The sequence below is a fragment of the Callorhinus ursinus genome, unplaced genomic scaffold (assembly GCF_003265705.2).
Source record: "Callorhinus ursinus isolate GAN/ISIS: 27379988/994484 unplaced genomic scaffold, GSC_fseal_2.0 scaffold55, whole genome shotgun sequence".
NCBI classification, from domain to species: Eukaryota; Metazoa; Chordata; class Mammalia; order Carnivora; family Otariidae; genus Callorhinus; species Callorhinus ursinus.
In genome coordinates, this window is record NW_027397117.1 from 838,567 (window position 1) to 863,763 (window position 25,197).

Genomic DNA, 25,197 nt, shown 5'->3' on the forward strand with positions numbered 1-25,197 from the left:
GTGGGGCAGGAAGAGGGAGAGACCTTGTATGGGGGAGTGTGGGAAGGAGCGGAGCTGGAGCGTCCCAGCGGCGAGGTGGCCATGTGCAGGACTTGGGGCGCCAGTCTGGGGGGACGGGTAGAAACGGAGGCGGCCGTGGAAAGCACTCCCTGCTCGGCAGGAGGGGGCTGACTGGGGGAGGGACGGCGGTTTAGGGCCTAGGGGGCCACGTGACCCTCCCCCAGGAATGCGGTGACGTCACCGGGGGCGTGGCTGTCCCCAAAATTGGGGAGGAAGGGGAAAAAAAAAAAAGCCAGAAAAAGTTTCTTTCCCGGAGTTCCAAACGAGGTGTGGGGCGGAAGAAGGGGTCAAGACTACAGGCTTGGGGCTACACGGGGCCTGACCGCTGTCTGGAGACCCCTGTTCCAGGCCATGTCGGGGCCCACTTGGCTCCCCCCAAGGCAGCTGGAGCCTGCAAGAGCCCCTCAGGGGAGAGCACTCCCTCGAGGCGCCCCGGGGCCGCCGCCAGCCCACGGAGCAGGTAAGGCAGCCCCAGTGCCGCCAAGGAGGCCACTGGCCATTCTGCGCTCACCTCTGCCTTCTGGCTCCTGCCTCCCGCCTGTCCCTGCCACCCCTTCCCTGAAGCCCTTCTGGCTTCCTGCCCCTCCTGCTCTGTTCTCGGACCCCAGGTGTGTGGGGGAGGGGAGAAGAGGGACCCAAGAGGGCAGCCTCCACACGTGCCACCCTCCTCTCCTTCCCCATCCCCACCTTGGCTCTCTCTTCCCTCACCTCAGCACTTCAGCCCCACCCCAGGGTCAATTTTTGCCCCCTCCCATCTGAGCAGTGTTACCAGGCCCCCGGGGGACCGGATGATCGGGGGCTCGCCTGGGTGGGGTGCCATGGAGCACCCCAGCGCTCACAGGTAAGAACTGGAATTGGGGGGGGTGGGAGGTGGGGGCACCCGGGGCAAGTGATTTGAATTCTCCCTGCTTTTGCTTCATCCCCAGGGGCTCCCCCCAGATAGGGGGGCCTTGCGTCCAGGGAGCCTGGATGCTGAGATAGACTCACTGACCAGCATGCTGGCTGAGCTGGATGGAGGTCGTGGGCATGCCCCACGGCGGTCGGACCGGCAGGTGACGCCGTCCCCCCACCCCCCCCGCCCCCGCTCCTTATCTCCTGCTCTCCTCCCTACTCCCCAGCCTGGTCCCTTCTCTAGATTCTCAACCTAGGCCCCCCACCCCCACCCCCAGTGGGAGTGACACACACAGGAGCATGGAAGAAGCTGGACCACCAGAGCTTACTAGGTTGTCAGCCTCTTGAGTGTGAGCCCTTGTCAAAGACCAGCGCTTACTTTGGGGTCACACACACGGGGGGTTCCCACAGGTGTGTGTCCTGGAATGGGCCTGCTCACTCCTGATCTGTGTTTCTCCCCAGGCTTATGAGCCCCCTCAGCCCCATGCCTACCGCACGGGCTCAGGCTCCCTGAAGCCGAATGGAGGGGGTGTTCCTATTCCTCCCCAACAGCTCTCAGCATCCCCCTATGGGGGCCCCACTCCGGCCTCCTATGCTACAGCCAGCACCCCTGCTGGCCCTGCCTTCCCTGTGCAAGTGAAAGTGGCACAACCAGTGAGAGGCTGCGGCCCTCCCAGGCGGGGGGCCTCTCAGGCCTCCGGGGCCCTCCCGGGCGCCCACTTCCCTCTCCCAGGCCGAGGTGACGTCTGGGGGGCTGGCTATAGGAGCCACCGTGAGCCAGGGCCAGGGGGTAAAGAGGAGGCTGCAGGAGGAGGAAGAGAACGCGGGTACGGGCCCCAGGTAAGCCCAGGTACTGGGATTTGGGGGTCCTCACAGACACTGATTGGGTGGGGCAGGGGTGGTGTTCAGTGTCCTGGTTGTCAGAGGCCTGGGGTGTTGGAGCTCTGGATTCCCCCAGGGATGTGTCAGGAGATACAAGAGGGAGGTGCTGGAGCTGTATGGGCTCCTGGCGGTGCGCCCCTGGGCCCTGGGCTGAGACCTCCTCAATCAAGCTTTCCGGGTGGAACTGCCTGGTCCCCTTCAGGAAGTTTGACAGCACAGGCAGCTAGAGGTAGGACCGACCCCCTGATTCCACCCTCACAGGTCCCCCTGAGCCAGCCTCCTGAGGAGGAGCTGGAGAGGCTGACCAAGAAGCTGGTGCACGACATGAACCACCCTCCCACCGGGGAGTACTTCGGTGAGCTGACCTGAGGTGGGAAGAGGTGGCAGGGACAGGGGACTGGAGAGTCAGTGGGACCGCGACTCCGTCCTCCTGATCTGCGCCGATTGACCCTGTCCATCCGTCCCCAGGGCGCTGTGGGGGCTGCGGAGAAGACGTGGTTGGGGATGGGGCTGGCGTTGTGGCCCTGGACCGCGTCTTTCACGTTGGATGCTTTGTGTGCTCTACATGCCGGGCCCAGCTTCGGGGCCAGCATTTCTATGCCGTGGAGAGGAGAGCGTACTGTGAGAGCTGTTACGTGGTGAGTGGACGTGCTTGGGGGGGGGGGGGGGCTGGAATCAGCAGCCGGAGGCAGGGGGCTTCCAGCTGAGGTGGGGACTAGATGTCCAAGCCCCAAAGAGGAACGGAGCTCTACGCCGGGGGACTAAACTGAAAGGAAGGAAGGGAGGAAAGTAGCTAAATGACCAGCTGCCGGAGGGAAAGGACAATAGTCCCTTACAAACGTGAGATGTTTATTTCAGAGTTAAGGGGATATATGTTAAATTCCCACACTGCCACCCCTGTGAAGCAGCTATTCCTACTGAAGGAAACCGAAGCTCAGACACTAAATCACTTCCCTAGGAAGCTGCGGTGCTGGGACTCATACTCAGATCTGTTCAAGGCCACTTTTCACTGAATCCCTTGCAGGGAGCTACAAAAACAGATGGGTGGGCCAGCAGGGTGCCTGCCTGGCCTGGGCTGCTTGAGCCCTGAACTTCCCACCCTCCTTTCTAATAGGCCACTCTGGAGAAGTGCTCCACGTGCTCCCAACCCATCCTGGACCGGATCCTGCGGGCTATGGGGAAGGCCTACCATCCTAGCTGCTTCACCTGTGTGGTGTGTCACCGTGGCCTCGATGGCATCCCTTTCACAGTGGATGCCACCAGCCAGATCCACTGCATCGAGGACTTCCACAGGTCAGGCCGAGTCTCCCATCTCTGTCTCAGGATGTCTGACCCTCCCCAATTTCCTCATTTCTCCTTCATACCCCAGTACCAACCTCTCCAGTTTCCCACCCCTGGCTTTGTCTCTTTCTTGTCACCCATCACTCTCCCTTCTAAGATCCAAGACCATGCCTCTGGCCTCTCCTGTTCCCTCGAATATCTCACCTTCTCTGGGCTCCATTGTTAGTCTCCTCCAACTCGGGTTTGACAACCTCCTTGGTTCCCTTCCCCCCCCCCCCCCCCCAGGAAGTTTGCCCCACGATGCTCAGTGTGCGGTGGGGCCATCATGCCTGAGCCAGGTCAGGAGGAGACTGTACGAATCGTTGCTCTGGATCGCAGTTTTCACATTGGCTGTTATAAGTGCGAGGTCAGGGGGCCTGGGCAAGGGGAAGGGGAGGTTCTTGGGGTCTGGGGTGCTGGGTATGGTAGAACCCAGGGCTCCGGGCCTGATAGAAATTTGTTGCTTCCGTCTTAACAGGAGTGTGGGCTGCTGCTCTCCTCTGAGGGCGAGTGTCAGGGCTGCTACCCACTGGATGGGCACATCTTGTGCAAGGCGTGCAGTGCCTGGCGCATCCAGGAGCTCTCAGCCACCGTCACCACCGACTGCTGAGTCTTCCCAGAAGCACCTGTTACATTCCCCCTTCCCATCAGCTACCCTCCCTGACAGCCACCTTTACAACTTTGTCACCAAATGCTATCTCCTCTTCCTCCATTCATGAAATAATAACCCCTTAGGAGTATACAAAAACACTTTCAAGTGTATTGTTTCATCTGATTCTCACAGCAGCCTCACGCAAGCACAACTGTTGCGACTGTCTGCGTTTTTGTAGGAGAAGTGATCTCAGATTGCATGCTTCCCAAATGGCAGTACCAAGATCAGAACCTGGCTGGGTCTTCTTAGACCTAGTTTTTTGTAACTCCACTATATACTCTTGCAAACGTAGTTTGGTGTAAAGACACCCCTCCTCTCCGTGCGTGGAGTAAAGCTGCAGCATGCTTCAAGGAGGCAGCGTTTCCTATTAAGCCTTCACACCCCACTCCCTGAACAAGGACTTGGGTGTTATCTCCGGGGTGGTGGTGCATTTAATCCGGCACAAGCCAGACTCCGCCTGTTGATCAAGACCTCAACCTGTAACAGCCCGACCAAGTACTGGTTGGGGATAAGACAGATTTGCCGGTTTCGCCTACAAGACGGGGCGCCTCTGTTGAAGGACAGCAGTAACGGGTTTGCAGGTGGTAAATACTGAGGCGGCAATAAAGCCTGGCTCTCTGGGGCAGCACAAAATGGTGGGAGATACTTTAAAATGGTTGCTCTATCCTGCTAAAGGCCTGCATTCCCCAACTCCGTGCCCTGCGCCAGAAAGGGAAAACAGCCCTGGATGAGGGCAGGAGGCTCCCCGAGCAGGGTGGTTGGGGGTCAACAACTGGACACGAACTGGTTCAGGCCCCGGACACATCCGAGGGGCCGCGACCTTCGACCTCAGCCAGACGAAACTCTCCTTCAAGCCCAGAGGGCCCTACCACCCTCCCGAGGCCTGGCTCGGGCCACCTCGGCTCCCGTAATTCCCCTCGTCCGTGCAGTTCTCGTCCCGGAAAGCGCGCGAGACTTCCGGGTTCCCGCCCCTTCCCATCATCCCCGGGGGCTCCCAGCCTCTGTCTCTGTGCTTTAAGTTCCAGTTAAGGCCGCGGGGGAGTACTTTGTGGCCGGGGCCCCGTTCCGTCGGTGACGCAGGCGCAGCGCGAGGGGCGCGCGCCGACCGCCCATTCCCGGCTGTCCCACTTTCTCTTCGTCTCCTTGGCCCCCTCGCTTAGAGCCCCGCGTCTCCTTCTCATCGTCCGCGTCGTCCTCGTCGCGCGCCCGAAGCAAGAGGCGGGCCCAGGTCTCCCGGAAAACTAGCCCGCCGGAGCGCGAGGCTAACGGCCGCGACCGCTCCCAGGTGGGGGAGGGGCGGGGCCTGGAGAGCCGGGGCTGCGGTGGGCGGGAGCGGGTTCGGGCGGCCGGCGGCCATGGGCAGGGAGACCCACTGGGGCCCGTAGAGTGTAGGAGCCGTCCACCTGCGCGGGGAGAGGGCTTAGGATGGCGGGGACAGCGGAAGGCTGGCCTTTGCGGAGGGAGGCGGGCGTGCTGCTCCGGGGCAGCTCTGGAGCCTTTCCTCCCCTCGTCGTTGTTTTGCACCCTGACCACCCCTGTCCGGGCTCCAGGCCCCCTCAGACCGCGCCATGGGTGACAGCGATGACGAGTATGACCGAAGGCGCAGGGACAAGTTCAGAAGGGAGCGCAGCGACTATGACCGTTCCCGGGAAAGAGATGAAAGACGTCGAGGGGACGATTGGAATGACCGGTAAGACTTCTTTTCCTCATTTTTGTCCCCCTGCCTCATTCTGTGGCACTCCGCCCTCATTGCATTGCTTTTATTTATTAGTTTTATAGGGTGAACCACAGGAAGTCGCTTATACTTGACCGTTTCTGGTCGGGAAACCTATTCGCTGTTGGCCAGAGATTTTTTTTCCGCTATGGCTCGGTTTTTGACATGTCCACATGGTCAAAGCAATAGACCTAAGAGAGTTTGAGTAGGAAGACGTAATATTTATGCACGTACCTTAAGATGCATGAGTTTTATTGTTATAAGTTACTCCTGAAAAATTTGATTCACAGAAAGTAATGTTTTAGAATTGAGTCAACTGGAGAGCTTGTCAGACCAGACCTGTTCCCTAGGAGAATATGGTTAAATTTCTTGTAGTTGTCTTCCCTAAAATCAGAAAGAGTTCTTTGGACAGTGAGGGTTAGGTTAATTGATTAGGTTTGACTCAGCTAGTCATTAGCATTTTGGGATGTCCTTGAGTTAAATATCATTAAGGTGTTTCCATTGAGAGAAATATGTGTTTCCAATAAACTAATCAAGAGAAATGATTTTTTTAAATCTAAAGGACATCACAAAACATTATGGGAGGGTGTTTGAGGTGACTTACTGTAATAGCATTTATTCATTCACTGTTATTTTGAAAAATGAGCTTAAGTAAAGCCATTAGTCTGTAGTCAGTGTATTTCTTCAGTGGGGAGACCATATGGCGCTTTTTTCCGTTAGTGTTTTGTAAGAAAAGAAAACCAAAGGTGTTCTGAATTCTGGAAATGGGTAAGAAGTAGTTACTGTGATTAAGTAATTTATAGTCTGGGGCTTGGAGTGGAGGACAAAATGGCCTTGGGTGAGTATATATGAGAAATCATCATAAAGATGGTGAAGTGTTGAAGGAGCAGATCTAAGGTAGGGTAGTAGTGGTGGAGGTGATAATGTTGGAGAGAAGCACAGGAAAGTGACACATAGCAGGACTTGGAAAGATGAATGGGAATTCCTGAGGCACAGGTGGAGTCAACAGTTTGGACTTGGGGACATAAAATTGTATGTAGAAAAGAGCCCATATTCTAGTTTTTTTTTTTTTTTTTTTAAGTAGTGGTTCTCAGGGGTGCCTGGGTGGCTCAGTTGGTTAAGCGTCAGACTATTGATTTCAGCTCAGGTCATGATCTCACGGTGTCGAGATCTGTCCTGCACTGGGCTCCTTGCTGGACATGGAGCCTGCTTAAGATTCTCTCTCCCTCTTCCGCTGCCCCTCCCCTCCTCTAAAAAAACAGTAATAAAGTAGTGGTTCTCAGAGTGTGGTCCGCACACCCTAGGGATCTAGGGATCTGTGGTGTTAGAAGTATTTTTATAGCAACTTTAAGGTAGGATTGTCCTTTTCACTGTATTGATGTTTGCATTGTTGGTGCTATAGCATTGGTGGGAAAACTGCTGGTGTCTTAGGGCAAATCAAGGCAGTGGCACCAACTAGTTTAAAAAAAAAAGCCAGTTTCACTTAATGTCCTTAATGAAGCAGCAAAATTTTTGAAATTTTATTAAGTTGGATTCTTGTCTATACATCTTTGTAATAGGCATGATGAGTGGGAAGTATGCATAAAGCACTTATATTGCATATAGGAGTACAGTGGTTATCTTTTTTTGTTTTTTAAGATTTTATTTATTTATTTGACAGAGAGACAGCGAGAGAGGGAACACAAGCAGGGGGAGTGGGAGAGGGAGAAACAGGCTTCCCACCAAGCAGGGAGCCCGATGCGGGGCTCGATCCCAGGACCCTGGGATCATGACCTGAGCCGAAGGCAGTCACTTAACCGACTGAGCCACCCAGGCGCCCCAGTATAGTGGTTATCTTAAGAGTGTGGGATTGAATTTTGAGTTGAGCTAACAGGGTTGTTTTTGTTTGTTTGTTTGTTTGTTTGTTTTTTTGGTGGGATGCCATTTTTACCTGAATGAAAGATTGTCAAACGGTAGTTAATCCTACTTGGGTATTTGATACTGTCTTGAAAACAGACTAAGAATCTATTACATCAAGGAAAATTGTTAGCTTTGTTGCTAGTGAGGAAGTGGAACTTTCTAGTAAAAACTAAAATTTTGGAAAACTTGTACTACTAGTGTGAGTTTGACAGTTTCCCATTTAAGATTTCTCTGACGAGATAGGTAGTGATGCTAATGAATGTGATATTTTGATATTGTATAATGAGATATGTCAAGATCCACTCAGATTGAGGTAGAACAATGGATTTAAATGTAGCAGAGTATAAAATGTTCATTAATACAGTTTCAGATTCAATGCTGCAACTTAGCTTTAAGACACTCTCTCTTGTCAAGTTTTGGGTAGTATCAAAGAATATCCCCAGTTACCTGAAAAGACTACTTATTAAAGTATTTCCTTTTCCAACTACGTATCTGTGAGGCTAGATTTTCTTCATATTTTTCAACCAAACAACATATACAACAGATTGAATGTAGCAGTAAATATGAGGCGGTGCCTGGGTGGCTCAGTCAGTTAAGTGTCTGTCTTCATCTCAGGTCATGATCCCGGGGTGCTGGGATCTGGCCCTGCCAGGCTCCCTGCTCAGTTGGGAGTCTGCTTCTCCCTCTCTCTCTGCTCGTCCCCCCCCCCCGCCCCACACCTCGTGTGCACTTTCTCTCTCAAAAAAATAAAAGTAAAAAATAAATAAATATTAGACTCTAGCTGTCTGGATTAGCCAGGCCTTGAAAAGATTTGTTAGGGGCACCTAGGTAGTGCAGTCGTTAGACCAAGCCTTTGGCTTGGGTCATGATCCCAGGGTCCTGGGATCAAGCCCCACATCGGGCTCCCTGCTCAGCGGAAAGCCTGCTTCTCCCTCTCCCACTCTCCTTGCTTGTGTTCTCTCTCTCCCTGTGTCTCTCTCAGTCAAATAAATAAAAATCTTAAAAAAAAAAAAAAGATTTGTTACATGCAAAAAAAAAGACATTTTTTTTTTTTTTTTTTAAAGATTTTATTTATTTATTTGTCAGAGACAGAGCATGCGCACAAGCAGGGGGAGTGGCAGGCAGAGGGAGAAGCAGGTTTCCCCACTGAGCAGGGAGCCTGATGTGGGGCTTGATCCCAGGACCCTGAGATCATGACCTGAACCGAAGGCAGACGCTTAACCAACTGAACCACCCAGGCACCCCAGTGACACTTTTCTCATTAAAGATTTTTTTTTGAAAATAGCTGTTTTTTTTTTTTTTAAGATTTTATTTATTTATTTGAGAGAGAGAATGAAAGGGGGCAGGGTCAGAGGGAGAAGCAGACTCCCGGCTGAGCAGGGAGCCTGATGCGGGGACTCGATCTTGGGACTCCAGGATCATGACCTGAGCCAAAGGCAGTCGCTGAGCCAACTGAGCCACCCAGGTGCCCAAAAATAGCTATTTTTCATAAAAATGCAAGTTATGTTTATGTATCAAAATTAATAGATATTGTTTCTGTTTTGAGTATAGTAAGTATTGATGTCATCCACATAAGCAAAAACTCTTTAATCTGCTATAATTTTATTTATTTTTTAAAAAATTCACTTATTTTGAAGATCTTATTTGAGAGAGCATACGCACTTGCATGTTTGCGAATGAGCGGGGAGGGGGGTGGGACACAGAGGAAGAAGCAGACTCCCCACTGAACAGGGAGCCAGATCCCAGCACCCTGGGATCATGACCTGAGCTGAAGGCAGATGCTTAACTGAGCCACCGAGGCGCCCTGCAGTAATTTTAGAGTGTGAGGTGGGGGTGGCGGTCCCAAGACTGAAAGTTTGAAAACCACTGGGCTAGATAGAGCAAAGGATGTTGTTACTTGGTTAAGGTTGGGATGGAGGTGGCTGGTAACTGGTGGAGAGACTGGAATGACAGCAGGAACCAAGGTTTTGAACAGTGTTGTGTACTGGTATTTAGTAAGGAAGGGCATGGCATGGTCGCATTTGTGTTTGAGAAAGATCACTTTGACAGGAGAGAAGTGGGCGGGACCAGAGATCGGTACACCGGATGCTGCCGTTACAGGGGAAATGATCAGGGTCAGGGCACACGGACAGGGGCAAGGAAGAGGCAGCTTTGATAGGCTCTGAGGCAGAGGATTAGCAAGCCAGTAGCTCGAGTGAGCAGTGAGGGTGACACTTGATAAGTTGGATACCTGCTGATGGTTGATATCCCCGCTCTCGGGGAAACAGGAGAAGGGAAGCAAGCATGGTCTTGAAGTGGTAGAAATAACAGCTCAGTTCTGACATGTCAAATTTGAGGTGGCCATGGCCATCTAGTCGGGGATTGTTAATGCTGGTCTGGAGGAACAGTTGGAGAGCCATCTGCTTGAGGGTGATGGCTGAAGTGATGGCAATAGGCAAAGTCTTTTTCTATTTAGAGAATAATTTTATAATTGTAGGCTTTTAGTCTGGTGTCTCAGGATAGGAAGGGCCTGTCTAGGAGCATGCCCGGCTGTGTCCCATTACTGTTACTCATTCTTATCGCCAGAGAGTGGGACCGTGGCCGGGAGCGCCGCAGTCGGGGTGAATATCGGGACTATGACCGGAATCGGCGAGAGCGCTTCTCTCCTCCCCGCCACGAGCTCAGCCCCCCACAGAAGCGCATGAGGCGAGACTGGTGAGGTGGCAACAGTTTCTCTGGCTTCTCTCCTTAGCCTCAATTCCACCTGGCCTCGGCTGTGTTCTTCACTTTTGCTGAGGACTTTGTCACTTCCTTCTCTCAGACTTGTTATAAACCCATCTTTTTTTTATCCCCTTAAACCCTTGGGTGAGAGACCACATTCCATATGCCCCTTCCTCTGTCCCATCCTCCTTCGTCCTCTGGAGACATGATTCTCTTCTCTGTCTGACTTTTGTGTCCCCCACCCTCAGGGATGAGCACAGCTCTGACCCATACCACAGTGGCTATGAGATGCCCTATGCTGGGGGGGGTGGGGGCCCTACTTATGGCCCCCCTCAGCCCTGGGGCCACCCAGACGTCCACATCATGCAGCACCATGTTCTGCCTATCCAGGCCAGGTAAAGACCTGGGGTTCTGGGGTTCTTGGGGAAAGGGAGCTGTTAGGTTTGGGGGATGGATTGGGGTTGCCAAAGACCGTGGCTGGAGTCAGGAAGTGGGTTAGGTACAGAGAGGAGTGCCTGTGGGGGTTGGTAGCAGTTGGTGCCTGGGGTGGTGTCCATGGTGGGCAAAGGAAGGGGGCAGCTGGCTACCTTGGCCCCCCCCATCCCCCCCACCCTCTTCCCCCCACAACCAAGACTTCCTGACCGGGCCCCCCCCAGGCTGGGCAGCATCGCAGAGATTGACTTGGGTGTGCCGCCACCGGTGATGAAAACCTTCAAGGAGTTTCTCCTGTCATTGGATGACTCTGTGGATGAGACAGAGGCTGTGAAGCGCTATAATGACTATAAGCTGGATTTTCGAAGGCAGCAGATGCAAGATTTCTTTTTGGCTCATAAAGATGAGGAGTGGTGAGTGCCCCTGTTTCCCTGCTCTCTGTTCCCTAGCATGTTTCCCCTGGCCCCGCCAGTGGAGCCTGCAGCCCTGTCCTCTTCCCGTTTTCCCCGATCCAGAACTTCCTGGGGGTGGGGGATGGGAAGCACAACAGCATTGGCTGATGGGTTCTCCTCCTCACTTCAGCGTCTGCCACGGCCTCCCACCCCACCTCGCTTCCCCTCTGTCCTCAGTGAGTGGGACACCTCCAGGCAGCTGGCCAGAGCCACCTGTTCCCTTGGGGCAGCAGACAGACTGCTTCCCACTTGCTGGTATTGGGTCATTGTCGTCCCTGATCGCCGGGACCCTGTGTGGCTGTGGTGTTCTCCCAAAAGCAACGAGTGAATCCAGACAAGAAAAAGATCTCAGGGTCGTTTGACAGAAAAAGAATTTTAATTTTTTTCCTTTTGTGGATGTTTTAATTTTAATCAACCATCTTTTCCCCCCTTCCTGCTCCTCCTCCTCCTCATCCTCTTTCTGCTCCTCCTCCCTGAAAAGAGCCAGAACTGGGAACTACACCCGCTCATCGACGGAGCTCGGAGCAAACCCACCTCCACCCCCACCATACCCAGCCCATACATGAGCCCCCTGGGCTGAGCTGCGCTGCCCCGGCCAGGCAGACAGGCAGGGCACCGCTGTGCACAATGCAGCGGTTTAGCTGAATGTGATTGCTCAGGCAGCTAGTCAGTCAGGGCCCCCACCGCGGAGTCCCGCGGGGGTGGGGCATCTGGGCCGGGACGCCCCAGCCAGGAGCCAGCCGGTGGCCCACCTGCCAGCATGGGCCCTGGGCGCGGCTAGTTAAATCTTGAGCTCTGTTTGACCAAGCGGCCAAGGTAAAGATCCTGGAGGTGATGCCTGCGGCTTTCCTTTCCTCTCACGCTCAACTTGTGGTTCTGTTTTGTCTGTCGTCGTTTCTTCCTTCTTTATCCGTGTCTTGGTCTCATTCTCTCATGTACTTTTCATTCTCGGTCCCTGTCCTTGCTCCTTGCCTAACCACTTGTTTGCTCTGTTTGGTTTTTTTTTTTCCCCCCCGTTTCTCTGGTCTTTAGTTATTCCCTTTGTTTTCGATTTCTGGGACTTTCTCACACTTTCCCTTTCTGCTTTTCTCATACACCTTATTTCTTCTGTTCCCCCCCCCCCCCCCCAAGTCCTTTTTTTAATTTTTTCTTTCCATGCCCCCCCCCCCCCCCCTCCCCCCCCCCCTCTCTCTCTCTCTCTCTCTCTCTCCCTGTGGGCAGTACCTGAGGTTATAAGGGCACTTCACTTTCTCCCTTTGGTCTTTCCCTGTCCCTCCACCATCTGCTTTTCTTCCCAAGTGGGGAGAAAGCTTTTCTGCCTTTTTTGGCTTTTCCTATCTGGTGCATTTCAGGTTTCCCTCTGTCTTCCACCTAGGGATGGAGGGAGTTGGTGGGAACAGTCCTTTTAATGACTAGTTCGGGGTTGGCAAGGAGAGGGAGGTTCTTTGGGGCCTGCTATTTCCTTAGCCTTCTTTTGGAAGCTTTGGGAGACTACACTTTTTTAAGTTAGTGTTTCCCAGAGACTCAGGGCCATCATGCTGCCTCTCTAACCCTGGCCTCCCCCTGTAGTCATTGCTTTTCCCAAATCCAGAGCTCTTAGTTCCTGGCTTTCCCCCAGATCTTCTCAGAGCATAACCTCTGGTTCCTTTTGGGGGTATTGGGTGGTTCTGGTGCACCCCTCTCCCCAGTCTTTCTGCTTTCATGGTTTATTGTGGGTGTGAGAGGACTTGCCTGGGCCCCTCCCCATGTCCCGGCCCTGGCGTCCAGTGACTATTTTGTCTCTTCCCTCCCCACTTCCTTCCCAGGTTTCGGTCTAAGTACCACCCAGATGAGGTGGGGAAGCGGCGGCAGGAGGCCCGGGGGGCCCTGCAAAACCGACTGAGGGTATTCCTGTCCCTCATGGAGAGTGGCTGGTTTGATAATCTTCTCCTGGACATAGACAAAGCTGATGCCATCGTCAAGATGCTGGATGCAGGTGTGTGGTTTGGGAGGGGAAGAGGGTGTCTGGTGACCAAGGTCTTGGTTGGGAAATAGATGTCAGTTGATAAGCCAGATGGTGAAGGCCAGGGCCATTGTGACCTCTGTCCCGTCTGTTGGTAGCTGTGATTAAGATGGAAGGAGGGACAGAGAACGATCTGCGCATCCTGGAGCAGGAGGAGGAGGAGGAGCAGGCCGGAAAGCCTGGGGAACCCAGCAAGAAAGACGAGGGCCGGGCTGGACCAGGCCTGGGGGATGGGGAGCGCAAGGCCAATGATAAGGATGACAAGAAAGAAGATGGCAAACAGGTCAGAGTGTTGGGCTTGGCGGCGGTGGGGGGGGTGCTGCCCGCTGGCTGCTGCCTGTGAGCCCCTGGGGAGGAGGAGGGAGCAGCTTCAGTGGTCAGGGCGGGGCTGGAGGGTTGTGTGCTGGGTCCAGGAGAGGTGGGGGGCCAGGGAGGGGCCGGGCCCTCTGATAAAGGTTGAAGGGGATCGTCTGTGCCTGCAGGCCGAAAACGACAGTTCTAACGATGACAAAACTAAGAAGTCTGAGGGCGATGGGGACAAGGAAGAGAAGAAAGACGACTCTGAGAAAGATGCCAAAAAGGTAGGGTATCTCTTGCCAGGGGATCAGTGTCCAGTCCAGTGGCCTGCTTATCTGACTCGCTTCCTCTTGCTGTGGCTCTCACAGAGTAGCAAGAAGCGGAATAGAAAGCACAGTGGTGATGACAGCTTTGACGAAGGCAGTGTGTCCGAGTCGGAATCGGAGTCGGAGAGCGGCCAAGCTGAGGAAGAGAAGGAGGAGGCTGGTAGGTTTTATTTTCTGCTTCTAGTCCATTCTCTTCCCACTGAATAGGGGTAGGGGAGGTTGGGACTGTGACTGCTTCTCTGTCTTCCCCTCCAAAATCAACAATAAAAAATCACGAACTCCCACCACTTTCTGCATAGAAGAGGCACTCAAGGAAAAGGAGAAGCCCAAAGAAGAAGAAAGGGAGAAGCCTAAGGACACTCCTGGGTTGGAATGTAAACCTCGGCCCCTCCATAAGACTTGCTCCCTCTTCATGCGCAACATTGCACCCAACATCTCTCGGGCAGAGATCATTTCTGTGAGTGGGGGAAAGTGGTGTTGGGGGCAGGAATGGCACCCAGGCTCCATCTTTGGTGGCAGGGAGGGGGAGCTGGTGAGGCGGGGAGGGGATAATGTGACTCTGCTTCTAACATATACTCCTCCTTCTCGAACAGGGAAACCCCTTCCCATGGGCCCATGCCTTTTGTGGGCTGGCTCCAATCGCACCATTTGCTTTTAAGTGCTCTTATTCTTACGCCCTTTATTGGTTTTTCCTTACTTGAGTAAAGATTCAAAGGCAGTTCCTAGGGTTCTGAGGACATGGGGATTGGAGGAAGAAGTGAAACGTTGAATTGCTCAGTGGGGTTTCTGTTCTTGTTTTTCCAGCTTTGTAAAAGATACCCAGGCTTCATGCGTGTGGCACTGTCAGAGCCCCAGCCTGAGAGGAGGTGAGGAATGGAGAGAAGAGTGACCCTGGAAACCCTGGAAATATGGTACAGGGGGAGGCAAATGGCCGGTATCCCTTCCACCCCAGGGTTATGCTGATCTTTTCTTCTGTAGGTTTTTCCGTCGTGGCTGGGTGACCTTTGACCGCAGTGTTAACATCAAAGAGATCTGTTGGAACCTGCAGAATATCCGGGTAAGTGCTGGGAGTGGGCTCTCTGTGCTACACAAAACCGGATTCCTTTGTTCTTTTGATTCACTTGTTCTGCCCCTTATCCATCCATTCGGTCTGCTCACATTAAGTATATACCGGGGCCCATGAATAAGACCCTCCTGATCCCTGTTCTCAGGGAGCTCACGGTCCAGTTGCTGGTCCTGTCAGTAAGGCCAGTCCCTGGAGCTGCTGCTTCTTGGGCAAGTGTTGGTGAGCTTTGTGTTCGTTCCCTCTAGCTCCGGGAGTGTGAGCTGAGCCCTGGTGTGAACAGAGACCTGACCCGCCGAGTCCGCAACATCAATGGCATTACCCAGCACAAGCAGATAGTGCGCAATGACATCAAGCTGGCCGCCAAGCTGATCCATACGCTGGATGACAGGACCCAGCTCTGGGCCTCTGAGCCTGGGACACCGCCTCTGCCAACAGTCAGTGACTCCCTGTGGAACTTTTCCAAAAGCAGCCGATACCATGTCGACTGCTGTGGGCACCTCTGGTCTTGTCTGTAGCATTGACCCCTTGTTCCTATCCTCTCTATCTGGGCAGCACCTCCAGCTTTTCCGATAGAATAGACTGGCATTAGTGATGATGTATTGGCTAGGATAGAATAAGAAAAAGACAAAGAGTGAAGCAGTGGTAACAGGCCACGTGAACCCTGGATTCCTTTCTGCTTCAGATGAGGAGCTTCCGGGACTACCTACCTCAGAGTTTTCTCTTGTCATCTCACTTGCCCTTCTTTTTCCTCCCTACCAGAGTCTGCCCTCCCAGAATCCAATCTTGAAGAATATCACTGACTATCTGATTGAGGAAGTGAGTGCAGAGGAGGAGGAGCTGCTGGGGAGCAGTGGGGGCGCTCCCCCTGAGGAGCCCCCTAAGGAAGGGAACCCTGCAGAGATCAACGTGGAGCGGGATGAAAAACTGATCAAGGTGCCAGCAAGGGCAGGCGGACAAGGTCCTAGCTTGGGGCAGCAAAGGGGCAAGAAAAGTATGGTGAACTCAAAGATTTTCATTTCCCTCAGGTTTTGGACAAACTCCTCCTCTATTTGCGCATTGTGCATTCCCTGGATTATTATAACACTTGCGAGTACCCCAATGAGGATGAAATGCCCAACCGCTGTGGCATTATCCATGTTCGGGGGCCCATGCCACCCAACCGCATCAGTCATGGAGAAGGTGGGCTCCCAGCTTCCCCACTCCCGATTCCCCTTTGGTTTCCCTTTCTCCTCAGCTGCCTCTGGTCTTAGATCTGTTCTGGTAGCAGTGCCTTCCCACACTTTCCTGTTACCCTCTCCTTTTTCTTTTTTTCTTTAAATATTTTATTTTTAAATAATCTTTATGCCCAAAGTAGGGCTCAGAATCAGGACCCTGAGATCAAGAGTCACATGCTCTGAGCCAGCCAGGCGCCCTTATCCCTTCCTTTTTATTCCTTGCTTCTGGCTCCCTTCTTCAGCCCGCTGTCTGTTCCCAAACCACAGTGCTAGAGTGGCAGAAGACATTTGAGGAGAAGCTGACTCCGCTGCTGAGTGTACGGGAATCTCTTTCCGAGGAAGAGGCTCAGAAGATGGGTCGCAAAGACCCTGAGCAGGAAGTGGAAAAGTTTGTCACCTCTAACACCCAGGAACTGGGCAAGGATAAGTGGCTATGCCCTCTCAGTGGCAAGAAATTCAAGGTCTGGGATGTTAGAGAGTTGTGTGTTAGAACTGTGGGCCGAGGGGGTTGATCCAGGAAGCCTCCTCCGGCCTGGGGAGGAATTGGCTCTGGAATTGGTGGGCGGGGAGGTTGATTATCCTTCCACATTGCTTGCTGTGTTCTGACCCTCTCTTTCTTTACCCAGGGCCCTGAGTTTGTACGCAAACATATCTTCAACAAGCATGCAGAGAAGATTGAGGAAGTGAAGAAGGAGGTGGCATTTTTTAACAACTTTCTCACAGATGCCAAGCGCCCAGCTCTGCCAGAGATCAAGCCAGCTCAGCCACCTGGCCCTGCCCAGAGTAAGATACGATCTGAGAGAGTCTGCCACATTCCCTCTCCCTTGACTATTCAGGGATTCCTGGTTCTCTCATCCTGTCATCCTCTGAAAACTTTCTATCCCACTCTCAGGCAGTATTCCTAAAAGCCAGTCGTCATTCCCCATCCTGTCGTCCTCCCCTCCCCCGCCCCCCCCCTCCCCGCAGTAATTCATGTTCCTGTCCATGTTGTACTCCCCCCAGGCCTGACCCCGGGACTCCCCTACCCGCACCAGACTCCCCAGGGCCTGATGCCCTATGGTCAGCCCCGGCCCCCCATCTTGGGTTATGGAGGTAAGTATAGGGGGAGCTTGAAAGGGTTTAGTGGCTGTGAGGGCTGGGAGAAAGGAAGCTTAACCAAGGTGTAGTTGAGGTCACAGGTTTTCAACTGAGCACTGATCTCTTGTGTAGCTGGTGCTGTCCGCCCTGCAGTCCCCACGGGAGGGCCTCCATACCCTCATGCCCCCTATGGTGCTGGCCGAGGGAACTATGATGCCTTCCGAGGCCAAGGAGGTTATCCTGGGAAGCCTCGGAACAGGTGAGAATGAGCTGAGACTTCCCAAGCTTGCCGTTTCCAAGCTCCCTTTCAGGGGCCCTCAGCTGTCTTCCCATCTTACCGTATCTTCCATCTCTCACAGGATGGTCCGAGGAGACCCACGGGCCATTGTGGAATACCGTGACCTGGATGCTCCAGATGATGTGGACTTCTTCTGAGCCATCTACTTTTCCTCACTCCTGGTATGGTCTATAATTGACTGCCTCGTCCCATCCAGCTGAGAATTGTTTTTTTGTACGTTTAACCCTACTGCCAATAAAAGCACTTCCATAGTGATTGATTATCATGTGCCTCCCCACATTCTCCCAAAGATTGGCTGGGGCCATAATTAGCTGAGCCTCACCAATTTATTGACTCCAAAGGCCCAGGCAGCTTTTGCCTTGGAATAAAGGGTTTAGGTGTGTTTGGGGCCAGAGACAAGTCTCCATTCTGGGACCTGAGCCTCAGCCCAGGGCGTGTTGCTGCTTCTGGGAGTTGCAGCTGGTCAAGCACAGGTTGTAGAAGGAGTTGCGGTCAAAGGCTGTGCGTACGTCTCTCCACCCTACCCACCCAGCTGCCTGTAGTTCCCTGGGATTTTTCGGAGCGCCCCAGAAGTGAGGGTCCAGTACCAGAACATAGGCCTCTGTGCCTGGACCCAGGCAGACTCCCAGCAAGGCCTTGGACTGGGCATCTGCATCCCCCCCAACCATTACAGGCCCCCCGCCCCCTGCGAAGTGGGAGTAAAGCCTCTCCAGTTCCCCCTGAAGCCCTGCTCCACGGGGTACGTGACACAGGCGCCCCTGGGGCCCTCCGAAGTGGTCGAGGCACAGACTGGCTTCTACACAACCGATCCAGCTCCGGGAGCCCCGGAACCCGGGGGGCTTGTCGCCCATGTCCTCCAGGGCCGCCTGCACGGCGGCCAGCCCGGGCACGCCCGCGGGCCGGCCCTCTGGCCACGAGCACAGCGTCTGCAGAGTGCGGTAGCCGCAGCCCCAGCCCCGGTCGTCCAGGCCGTCGCAGCCGTAGTGATAGTAAAGGTAGTGGCCCGAGAGGAGGGCCAGGCGAGCGGGGCCGCGGCCGGGCGGGGCCAGGCCCAGGTGGACGTCCTTCAGCAGCTCCAGGGCGGGCGGCGGGGGGCCGGGCAGACGCGTCCTGGCGGGGCGGACGGAACTCCGGCTCCAGCGTTTCCTCTCGGTCCCGGGTCTTGAGCTAGCCGCAGGCAGAACCGACGGGCGGGCTCCGGGGAGCTTCTCTCGCTGGTCCCCGGCAGCCGCTGAGGGCGAGCCGTAGCCGCTGGGAAGGCGCCACCCGTGGAGCTCCCACAATGCAGCGCCGGGCTGCCGTCGCTACTGCGCAGGCGCGAGCCCCGCCTCGTGAGGCGGCGGGGCGGGGCGGGGCGGGGCGGGCACAGGCACGCTCCGCCCGGCTACTGAGATCCGCAACTTCGGAGGGCTCTCGTACCCGCCCCTCTGTCTACTCAGCCCCGGTGTTTGAGGCCCGCTCCCTAGTCGCGCACACTGCTGTAGCTGTAACAGTTTATTGGCAGCCCAGAGGGGCGAAGGCACCGCGGGGGAGGGGCTCGGCCCGAGACATGCAGAGGACGGGGAGCCTCCGGGGATAGTCGGGGGGGAGTTGGGTGGGCACGGTCTAGGGCTCCTCCGTGTTATACCCCAGCCCTTAGATAAGTATATACAGCTAGGGGGCCGGGCGGGGTGAGCAGGGCGGGGAGACGTGGGGGTCCCGTCTGGGTCACAGGTCTGAGCAGCGATCCTGCTTGCTGTAATGGTCAAACTGGTTCTTCCAGTGCACCATGTAGGAGCTCCAGCGGTGGAACTCGGCCTTCCACTGGCGCTCCGCCTCGTCCAGCGTGTCTGCGGCCAGGGCGCCCGGCAAGTGGGTTGGAGGAGGACAAGGGGAAGGTCAGGGAACGTATATGGTGGGGGGCGTGAGTGCAGGAGGATACAAGAATGCAGGAGGGCACGCAGGACGGTGGAAAGAGGATCAGAAGAATATGCGAAAGACGGAAGACCAGAGGAAGGATGAGAGTGGAGGCGGGGCCGGAGAAGGATGGCGGGAAGGAAGGGGTGGGGGGAGGAGAAAATGACCGTTAGACAGGGGGACAGAAAGGATCAGAAGAGGGAGGACCCGTGGGTTGGTGGGGAAAAGAGAAGAGACAGAAATGTTGACTGTTACAGCCCCACTAGGGGGTGCTATCTAGCTCCCGGCCTTCCCTCTCCCCCCAACACCAGGCTCCGGCTCCAAATAATTTTATAAAAAAAGAAAATTGGCTTTTTCATTTCCATTTAAACAACAAAGGCGTGTGGATCCCTGAGACGGGTCATAGGTCACCATCCCCTCCCAGCCCTGGCCAGTTTGAGTCTCTCGGTTTGAGAAGGGAGGGTGCGCTGGGTCGGAGATCCCTGAGTGGGGCCCTTCCCCACTGTCCGACCACTCATTAGAGGAGGGGGGCCCCCTGAGGCCGGAGGGGTAAGTGGCCGTGGTCAGAGCCGCAGGAGCCGGCGAGGTGGAGGAAGAGGAGGAGAAGAAGGGGCAGGGGAAGGCCGGGCCTGGGCCTCTGGGCGGCCTCCCCGTGGGCGGGGCCTGAGCAGGTGCTGGGAGCCTTCGAGGCTGGGGGGGGGTGGAGAAGAGAGGGGTTACACCCGGCCGGCTTCCACTCCCCTCTCTCTCTTCGCGCCCCTTTTCTGCCCTCCTCCGCCCAGCCCCTGCCCGCTGGCCCCTGCATACCGGTGGCGCTGAGCAATTTGGGTAGGAAGCGGTTCCAGAAGGCGCAGGCCTGGGCGCGCAGCCCCCGCCGCACCTCCAGCGGCCGCAGGTTCAGGCTCACGTACTGCTGCGCTCCCGCCGTGTACGGTGGCCACTGCGGGACTTTGGGGTCCCGGGGGTCATTGGGGTCCCTTCGGAAGGAAAGGGAAGGCTCAGCCTCAGGCAAGCCTGCCCCGCCCGCCCTTGGGACTGTGGACCGGAGATGGAGAGCAGGAGGAAGGCTGCTTCCGACCCGTGCGCTCTTCGGCTCCCTGGAGAACACATTCCCTCCTTCCCACCACCTCTTTAACCCCTCTTTCTGGTCTCCCGGATCCCCCATCATCTGGAGCCATCCCCTTCCTCCTGCCCTCCCTCTTTCTGCCTTTCCCTCGGCTTTACTGCTCCACCTTTGTCTTTGTTTCTCCCATTTAATACATCCCTACGATTTATGAGCCCTCACTATGCAAGCAGGCTCAGTCCTAGCTCTACAAATACCTTGTTTTTGCTTTTGACAACACCCATGTGATGTCGGATTTAGGGTCCCCTTCTTCGGACAGGTAAACTGGTGTGTGAGTACATATGCATGTGCACATGTCACAGCTAATAAAATCACCACTGGCCCAATTGAATCCAGCTCTCTCCAGTTCAAGCTCCTAAGTACTATGGTAATTCCTTTGTCTCCCTGTCTCTCTGCTGCTCTTCGCTTCCCTCCCCCTTGGTCCCCGATTCTTCAGGACCTGCCATCCTGTTTTCCTCTCCAGTCTCCTTTGTCATTCTGTCTCCGTCTTTGTCTCCTTCCTTTTGTGAACTTTTCCCTCCCTCTCCGGCCCTTTCTGTCTGTTAGTCTTCCTCTCTCTCTGTCCCCTGCTCCTGCTTCTCTGGCTCCTGGAGGCCCTCCTCCCCTCAGTACTGCTGACCCTGTGCGGGCGAAGTTGGCCCAGTATCTCATCAGTCGCTGGGCAAAGGTTCTCTCCTCGGCGGTATAGTTTAGCGAGGGTTCCAGAGGGAGCCCAAAGATGAACTCGATCTCGTAGCCATGGGGCACCCCCATCCAGAGGGGCCAGGAGAGCGTAGATGCGCGGTGTTCAAAGATGTAGGCATAGACCCGAGCACCCTGGGCAGCCAGTCGCCCAGCCAGCTGGGCCACGGGGCACACGACGTTGTGGTCGCCCACGACATCACTCATGGCCTCTCTCAGGCGTGCCGGGTCCTCAGGGTGCAGCCAGTCTGTGTAATGCAGGACCACAGCCTCGGCAGCTAGGTCACTCGCCTGGGGGACCCCGACCCGCACCCCGGCCAAGAACTGGGCCCGGCTGATGAGAGATTCGTTGTCTTTGCTGAAGCCTGGGGCCCCGTAAACCAGAAAATAGGAGCCCTCATCCTTCACCACACCCACCAGCACCTGGGGGGACAGGATGGAGGGATGGGGGGGTACAGACAGACAGGCAGACAGAAACAGATGGACAAAGAGCCAGAGAGATCAATAGTTATAGACCCCAGAACCATGGAGGAAGAGAGTATGAGGTTGGGGAAGGGACAGAGAGAAAGAGAAAATGTACCCATGTTTCCTTTTCTCTCTGCCCCATTGACCACCCTGGGATCTGAGCTCTCAGGGAGGAGGGGGCAGCCCTGGGGCCAGAAGCCCAGGCCTTTGGGAGTTGGATCTTGAGGAGCCTTCATGCCTGGGTCCCCGGGGGTGGGGGGTGGGGCGGGCAGGAGAACAGGCCTAGAGGAACCAGCTCCACCCCTTCTAGCCACTAGTCACCTGCAGACCGTGGAAGTCTCCGGCATTGATGAGGGCCTCGGGTGTGTCACTGAGGAAGTCTCCATCCACCACAGGCACAAAAGAGAAGCGGAAGACACTTTCCTGAGGCAGCACATGCCACTCGTGGTCCACCAGGTCCTGAGCTGGCCGTGTCCTCAGGCAGGCGACCAGCTCTGTGTCATTGCCACCAGCACCCCCCGGGGGACAGCCTATGAGGCGGGCCAGCAGTGTGGCCCTGCGGCGGGCCTCTCCCACACCCACTGTGGCCCAGGGGCCGTTGGGTGCGCCGCTCTGCAGCACAGCCCTGTGGAACAGGCCCCGGCTGGGGGGGGACAGCAGGTGCATGCCCACTGAGGCAGCACCGGCACTTTCCCCAAACAGAGTCACTGACATTGGGTCGCCCCCAAAGGTTGCCACATTCTCCTGCACCCACTGTAGTGCCAGCCTCTGATCCAGTAGACCCACGTTGCCTGGGGCCTCCCGGCTCCCTGGCAGGGCCAAGAAGCCAAAGGCTCCTACCCGGTAGTTCATGGACACCAGCACGGTCCCCTCAGCCTGGGCCAGGAAGCGGCCGTCATACACGTCCAGGGAGGAGGCCCCACTGTAGAAGCCACCCCCGTAGATCCAGACGAGGACAGGGGTGGGGGACGCAGGCCGGGGGTATGGTGTCCACACATTGAGGTAGAGGCAGTCCTCACTCAGCTCTCGGTTCGGGTTCCACATCTCGGTGCCCTCAAAGCCGGGGTACAAGGTGTCCACATATTGGTAGCAGACACTTTGGAAGGCTGTGGCGTCCAGCACCCCTGGCCAGGGCCGCTTGGGCTCCGGTGGCAGAAAGCGACGGGGGCCCACAGGTGGCTCTGCGAAGGGGATGCCCAGGAAAGCGGAGACAGGGCCCCCAGGGGCCATTAGGCGAATGCCCCGCAGCCGGCCCCCACGCACAGTCACCAGCAGCTCTGGGTCCTCAGCCTCTGCCCCTCCTCCCAGGAGGAAGAGGAAGAGGAGAAGGATTGGGGAAGCCAGGGAGGGCGTGTGCAGGGGACACCAGGGGGGCCTCATGACTGCCAGGGCAGGCAGGCGTCTGCTGGGAGAAAGAAAGGCAGAGGGTGAAGGCCTGAGGCTGCCAGGAGGGAGGAGATTAGGTAACACTCTTGCCCAGGGGTTATCACTGAGCTGCAGAGGAGGTGGGGCAGGTTGGTAGAGAGGAGAGAAATGGAGGGAGGGAGACAGGCACAGACAAGGACACAGGCAGACAGGGAGAAGCAAGAGGGGACAGAGATCAGGCACACTACACAACACCCAGACAGACGGACGGAAGGAACAGAGATGAGGCCTGCCAGGCAATCCCTTCCCCTGCCCCACAGAGCGCCCAGCACCCTCACCTCCTTCCCCTAGCTGGGTGTACTGGGTTGGGCCCAGCCCGAGCAGTGCGGGCACCCGCACCAGAGGCCGCAATCCACACACAGGCCATCCGACAGGGGCGGGGCCCTCACTGACGGGAGGCGCCCCTGGGGAAGCTTGGGGTGGCGTGAAGGCGCAGCCTGTCCTGAGTTGGCCAGGGTCGGGGGCCCTGGGGGGTGGGTTGGGCGTTCAAGGGTTGTGGGAGCTACAGGTCTCGGGGCACCCCAAATCCTGCTTACTCCACACCCTGCCCCACCCTGCCCCTCCTCGTCCACTGTCTGGCACGGGGCGCTGGTACCCGCGGGTGCCGGTCAGCTGCGCACTCGCCTCGCCTAGCCTCAGAGATCAGGCTCGCCAGCCCGGGTCCCCCAGGACTCGAGTCCCCCATCCGTCCGATGCTGCGGGGAACGCTGCCGCCAGTGGGGGGCAGTAGAGACCGAGAAAAGGACGGCACTCCCCGCCCCGAGTCCGGGAGCCGGGAACTTGGGGCGGGGGTCTGGAGGCTCGCGGGCATTGCGGAGGGGTCTGAAGGGCGAACCGGGACGCCTGTGTTCTCGGAGCTCCGGAGATCCCCGGCTGCAGGGGCGAGGGCGCTATTTTGGGGCAGCAGCTGCTGTGGTTCCGGCATCTCCAGCCAAGGGATCAAAATTCCCCGGGTCGGAACTCCCCCCTCCCGCGGCGGTCACCTCTCACCCAGCCAACCCCCGCCGCCCTGAGGTTGGGGTGGTGGTGGTGGTGCGGGGGATTAACTAGGAAACCCGAGTGGGGCTAATTATAACTCGGGGCTTCCGCTGAGCCTCCCCTTTCCCCAAAATAGAGACGGAGTCCCCGTGGGAGGGGGACGCCTGGGCCTCGGAGGGGGCTTCGGCTGGGCGCTGCGCAGGGGCGCCGGGATTGCGGGATCTGGGGGGGGGGGAGTCAGCCCGGCGCCAGCAACCTGCGCAGCTCGGGTTCCGCCCCAAGCAGGGGGCGTCTTCCAGTGGCCCCACACTTGGGGGCAGGCGGGGGAAGGGGCGTTCGGGGGTCCCCACAGGAATTCGAGAACAGAAGAGGCGGCCGGCCCTGCGGGGTGCCGGCTCCCGCGCGGACGACAGTAAGTATGCGGCGGCGAGGGAAGAGTTAAGGATGAGTGTGGGGCGGCGGGGGGCGTCGCTGGGCAGGCCCGGGGGCGCGGTGGGCGTCCCGTTTGGGGGCCCGGATCCCTCCCGGAGCGCACATTTTCCCGGACGCGGAATGGGCCGCGGGCCGGGGGAGGGTCCCGGCCGGGGCGGGAGACTCACCTGAGGCGGCCGAGCCGGGCCGGGCCGGGCCGCACCGGGAGCTGGAGGCGGCCGATGTTCCCCGGCGCAGGCTGAGCCGACTCTGACAGCCGCCGCCTCCGGCCCCCCGCACACACCCCCTCCGGGCCGCACGGCGCCCCCGCCCGCCCCCGCCCCCGCCCACTGTCTCCGCCCCCGCCCCTCCCCGCCTCCCCCGGCTGCCACCTCCCCTCCCTCTTCCTCCCTCGGAGCCGAGACCCAGAGACCCCCGGGGCCCGGACGGACTCCAGTGACAGACGCCGACAGACGGACAGACACATGGTGACACGACCGAAAGACCCGCAGCGGCGGAGCAGGCAGACATCCACAGTGACAGACAGAAGCCGCGGAGACAGACGCAGACGGACAGTCGCAGGCAGTGACAGCTCCAGACAAACGGTGACCGACATTCACAGACGGACGGACACACACTCGGACACACTGACAGCCTCAGTCAGGACTGTGGGCCGAATAAATGAACATCCTTGGCCAGGACACAGCAGGGGTGGCATGGGAGGACTGGCACGTGAAAGTGTGGCTGAGGACCCCCTTAGGGGTCCGGGTGGTACTGGCGGAGAAAAGGTGACGTGGGACACTCCTGGGGGATGAGGGCACACCTGTGGGAATGAAGGTGAGAACATGAGATCACGAGTGGAAATGAAGGGGGGGCCCACGAAGAAGACCCCCGGGGCAAGGGAGAGGTGACTCGGGGACACCCCAGAAGGCAAAA

At 56.7% G+C, this 25,197-nt stretch overlaps 4 protein-coding genes across 8 annotated transcripts; 2 read left to right on the forward strand and 2 right to left on the reverse strand.

The window, feature by feature from the left end:
• Positions 1 to 25: 25 nt before the first annotated feature.
• Positions 26 to 3,903, forward strand: TRIP6 (thyroid hormone receptor interactor 6). The gene is made up of 9 exons (XM_025864709.2): positions 26 to 520; positions 774 to 901; positions 987 to 1,112; positions 1,414 to 1,791; positions 2,095 to 2,188; positions 2,302 to 2,471; positions 2,948 to 3,126; positions 3,400 to 3,520; positions 3,632 to 3,903. Exons 1-9 carry the CDS (start codon positions 412 to 414, stop codon positions 3,761 to 3,763), a joined length of 1,437 nt encoding a protein of 478 aa, XP_025720494.1. The 5' UTR covers positions 26 to 411; the 3' UTR covers positions 3,764 to 3,903.
• Positions 3,904 to 4,782: 879 nt separating this feature from the next.
• Positions 4,783 to 17,537, forward strand: SRRT (serrate, RNA effector molecule). Of its 4 annotated transcripts, none has more exons than XM_073884275.1 (20): positions 4,783 to 5,090; positions 5,356 to 5,495; positions 9,984 to 10,112; positions 10,367 to 10,513; positions 10,775 to 10,963; positions 12,808 to 12,977; positions 13,103 to 13,287; positions 13,487 to 13,585; positions 13,670 to 13,787; positions 13,930 to 14,084; positions 14,432 to 14,493; positions 14,606 to 14,684; positions 14,939 to 15,127; positions 15,453 to 15,626; positions 15,719 to 15,872; positions 16,175 to 16,368; positions 16,534 to 16,690; positions 16,898 to 16,999; positions 17,117 to 17,243; positions 17,344 to 17,537. In XM_073884275.1, exons 2-20 carry the CDS (start codon positions 5,374 to 5,376, stop codon positions 17,417 to 17,419), a joined length of 2,628 nt encoding a protein of 875 aa, XP_073740376.1. In that variant the 5' UTR covers positions 4,783 to 5,090; positions 5,356 to 5,373; the 3' UTR covers positions 17,420 to 17,537. The 4 variants fall into 4 exon arrangements, with proteins under 4 accessions (XP_073740376.1, XP_073740377.1, XP_073740375.1 ...); XM_073884276.1 differs by having other exon boundaries at positions 16,910 to 16,999; XM_073884274.1 differs by having other exon boundaries at positions 4,785 to 5,090; positions 13,927 to 14,084.
• A 52-nt stretch (positions 17,538 to 17,589) lies between these two features.
• On the reverse strand, positions 17,590 to 18,263 carry UFSP1 (UFM1 specific peptidase 1). The gene has a single exon (XM_025864711.2). The coding sequence runs from the start codon at positions 18,131 to 18,133 to the stop codon at positions 17,705 to 17,707; it is 429 nt and encodes a 142-aa protein (XP_025720496.1). The 5' UTR covers positions 18,134 to 18,263; the 3' UTR covers positions 17,590 to 17,704.
• Positions 18,264 to 18,466: 203 nt separating this feature from the next.
• Positions 18,467 to 24,563, reverse strand: ACHE (acetylcholinesterase (Yt blood group)). 2 transcript variants are annotated; one of them, XM_073884277.1, is made up of 5 exons: positions 24,450 to 24,520; positions 21,769 to 22,852; positions 20,921 to 21,405; positions 19,986 to 20,155; positions 18,467 to 19,111 (listed from the first exon to the last, which is right to left on the reverse strand). In XM_073884277.1, exons 2-5 carry the CDS (start codon positions 22,825 to 22,827, stop codon positions 18,990 to 18,992), a joined length of 1,836 nt encoding a protein of 611 aa, XP_073740378.1. In that variant the 5' UTR covers positions 22,828 to 22,852; positions 24,450 to 24,520; the 3' UTR covers positions 18,467 to 18,989. The 2 variants fall into 2 exon arrangements, with proteins under 2 accessions (XP_073740378.1, XP_025720493.1); XM_025864708.2 differs by having other exon boundaries at positions 18,468 to 19,111; positions 21,769 to 22,849; positions 24,450 to 24,563.
• Positions 24,564 to 25,197: the final 634 nt, after the last annotated feature.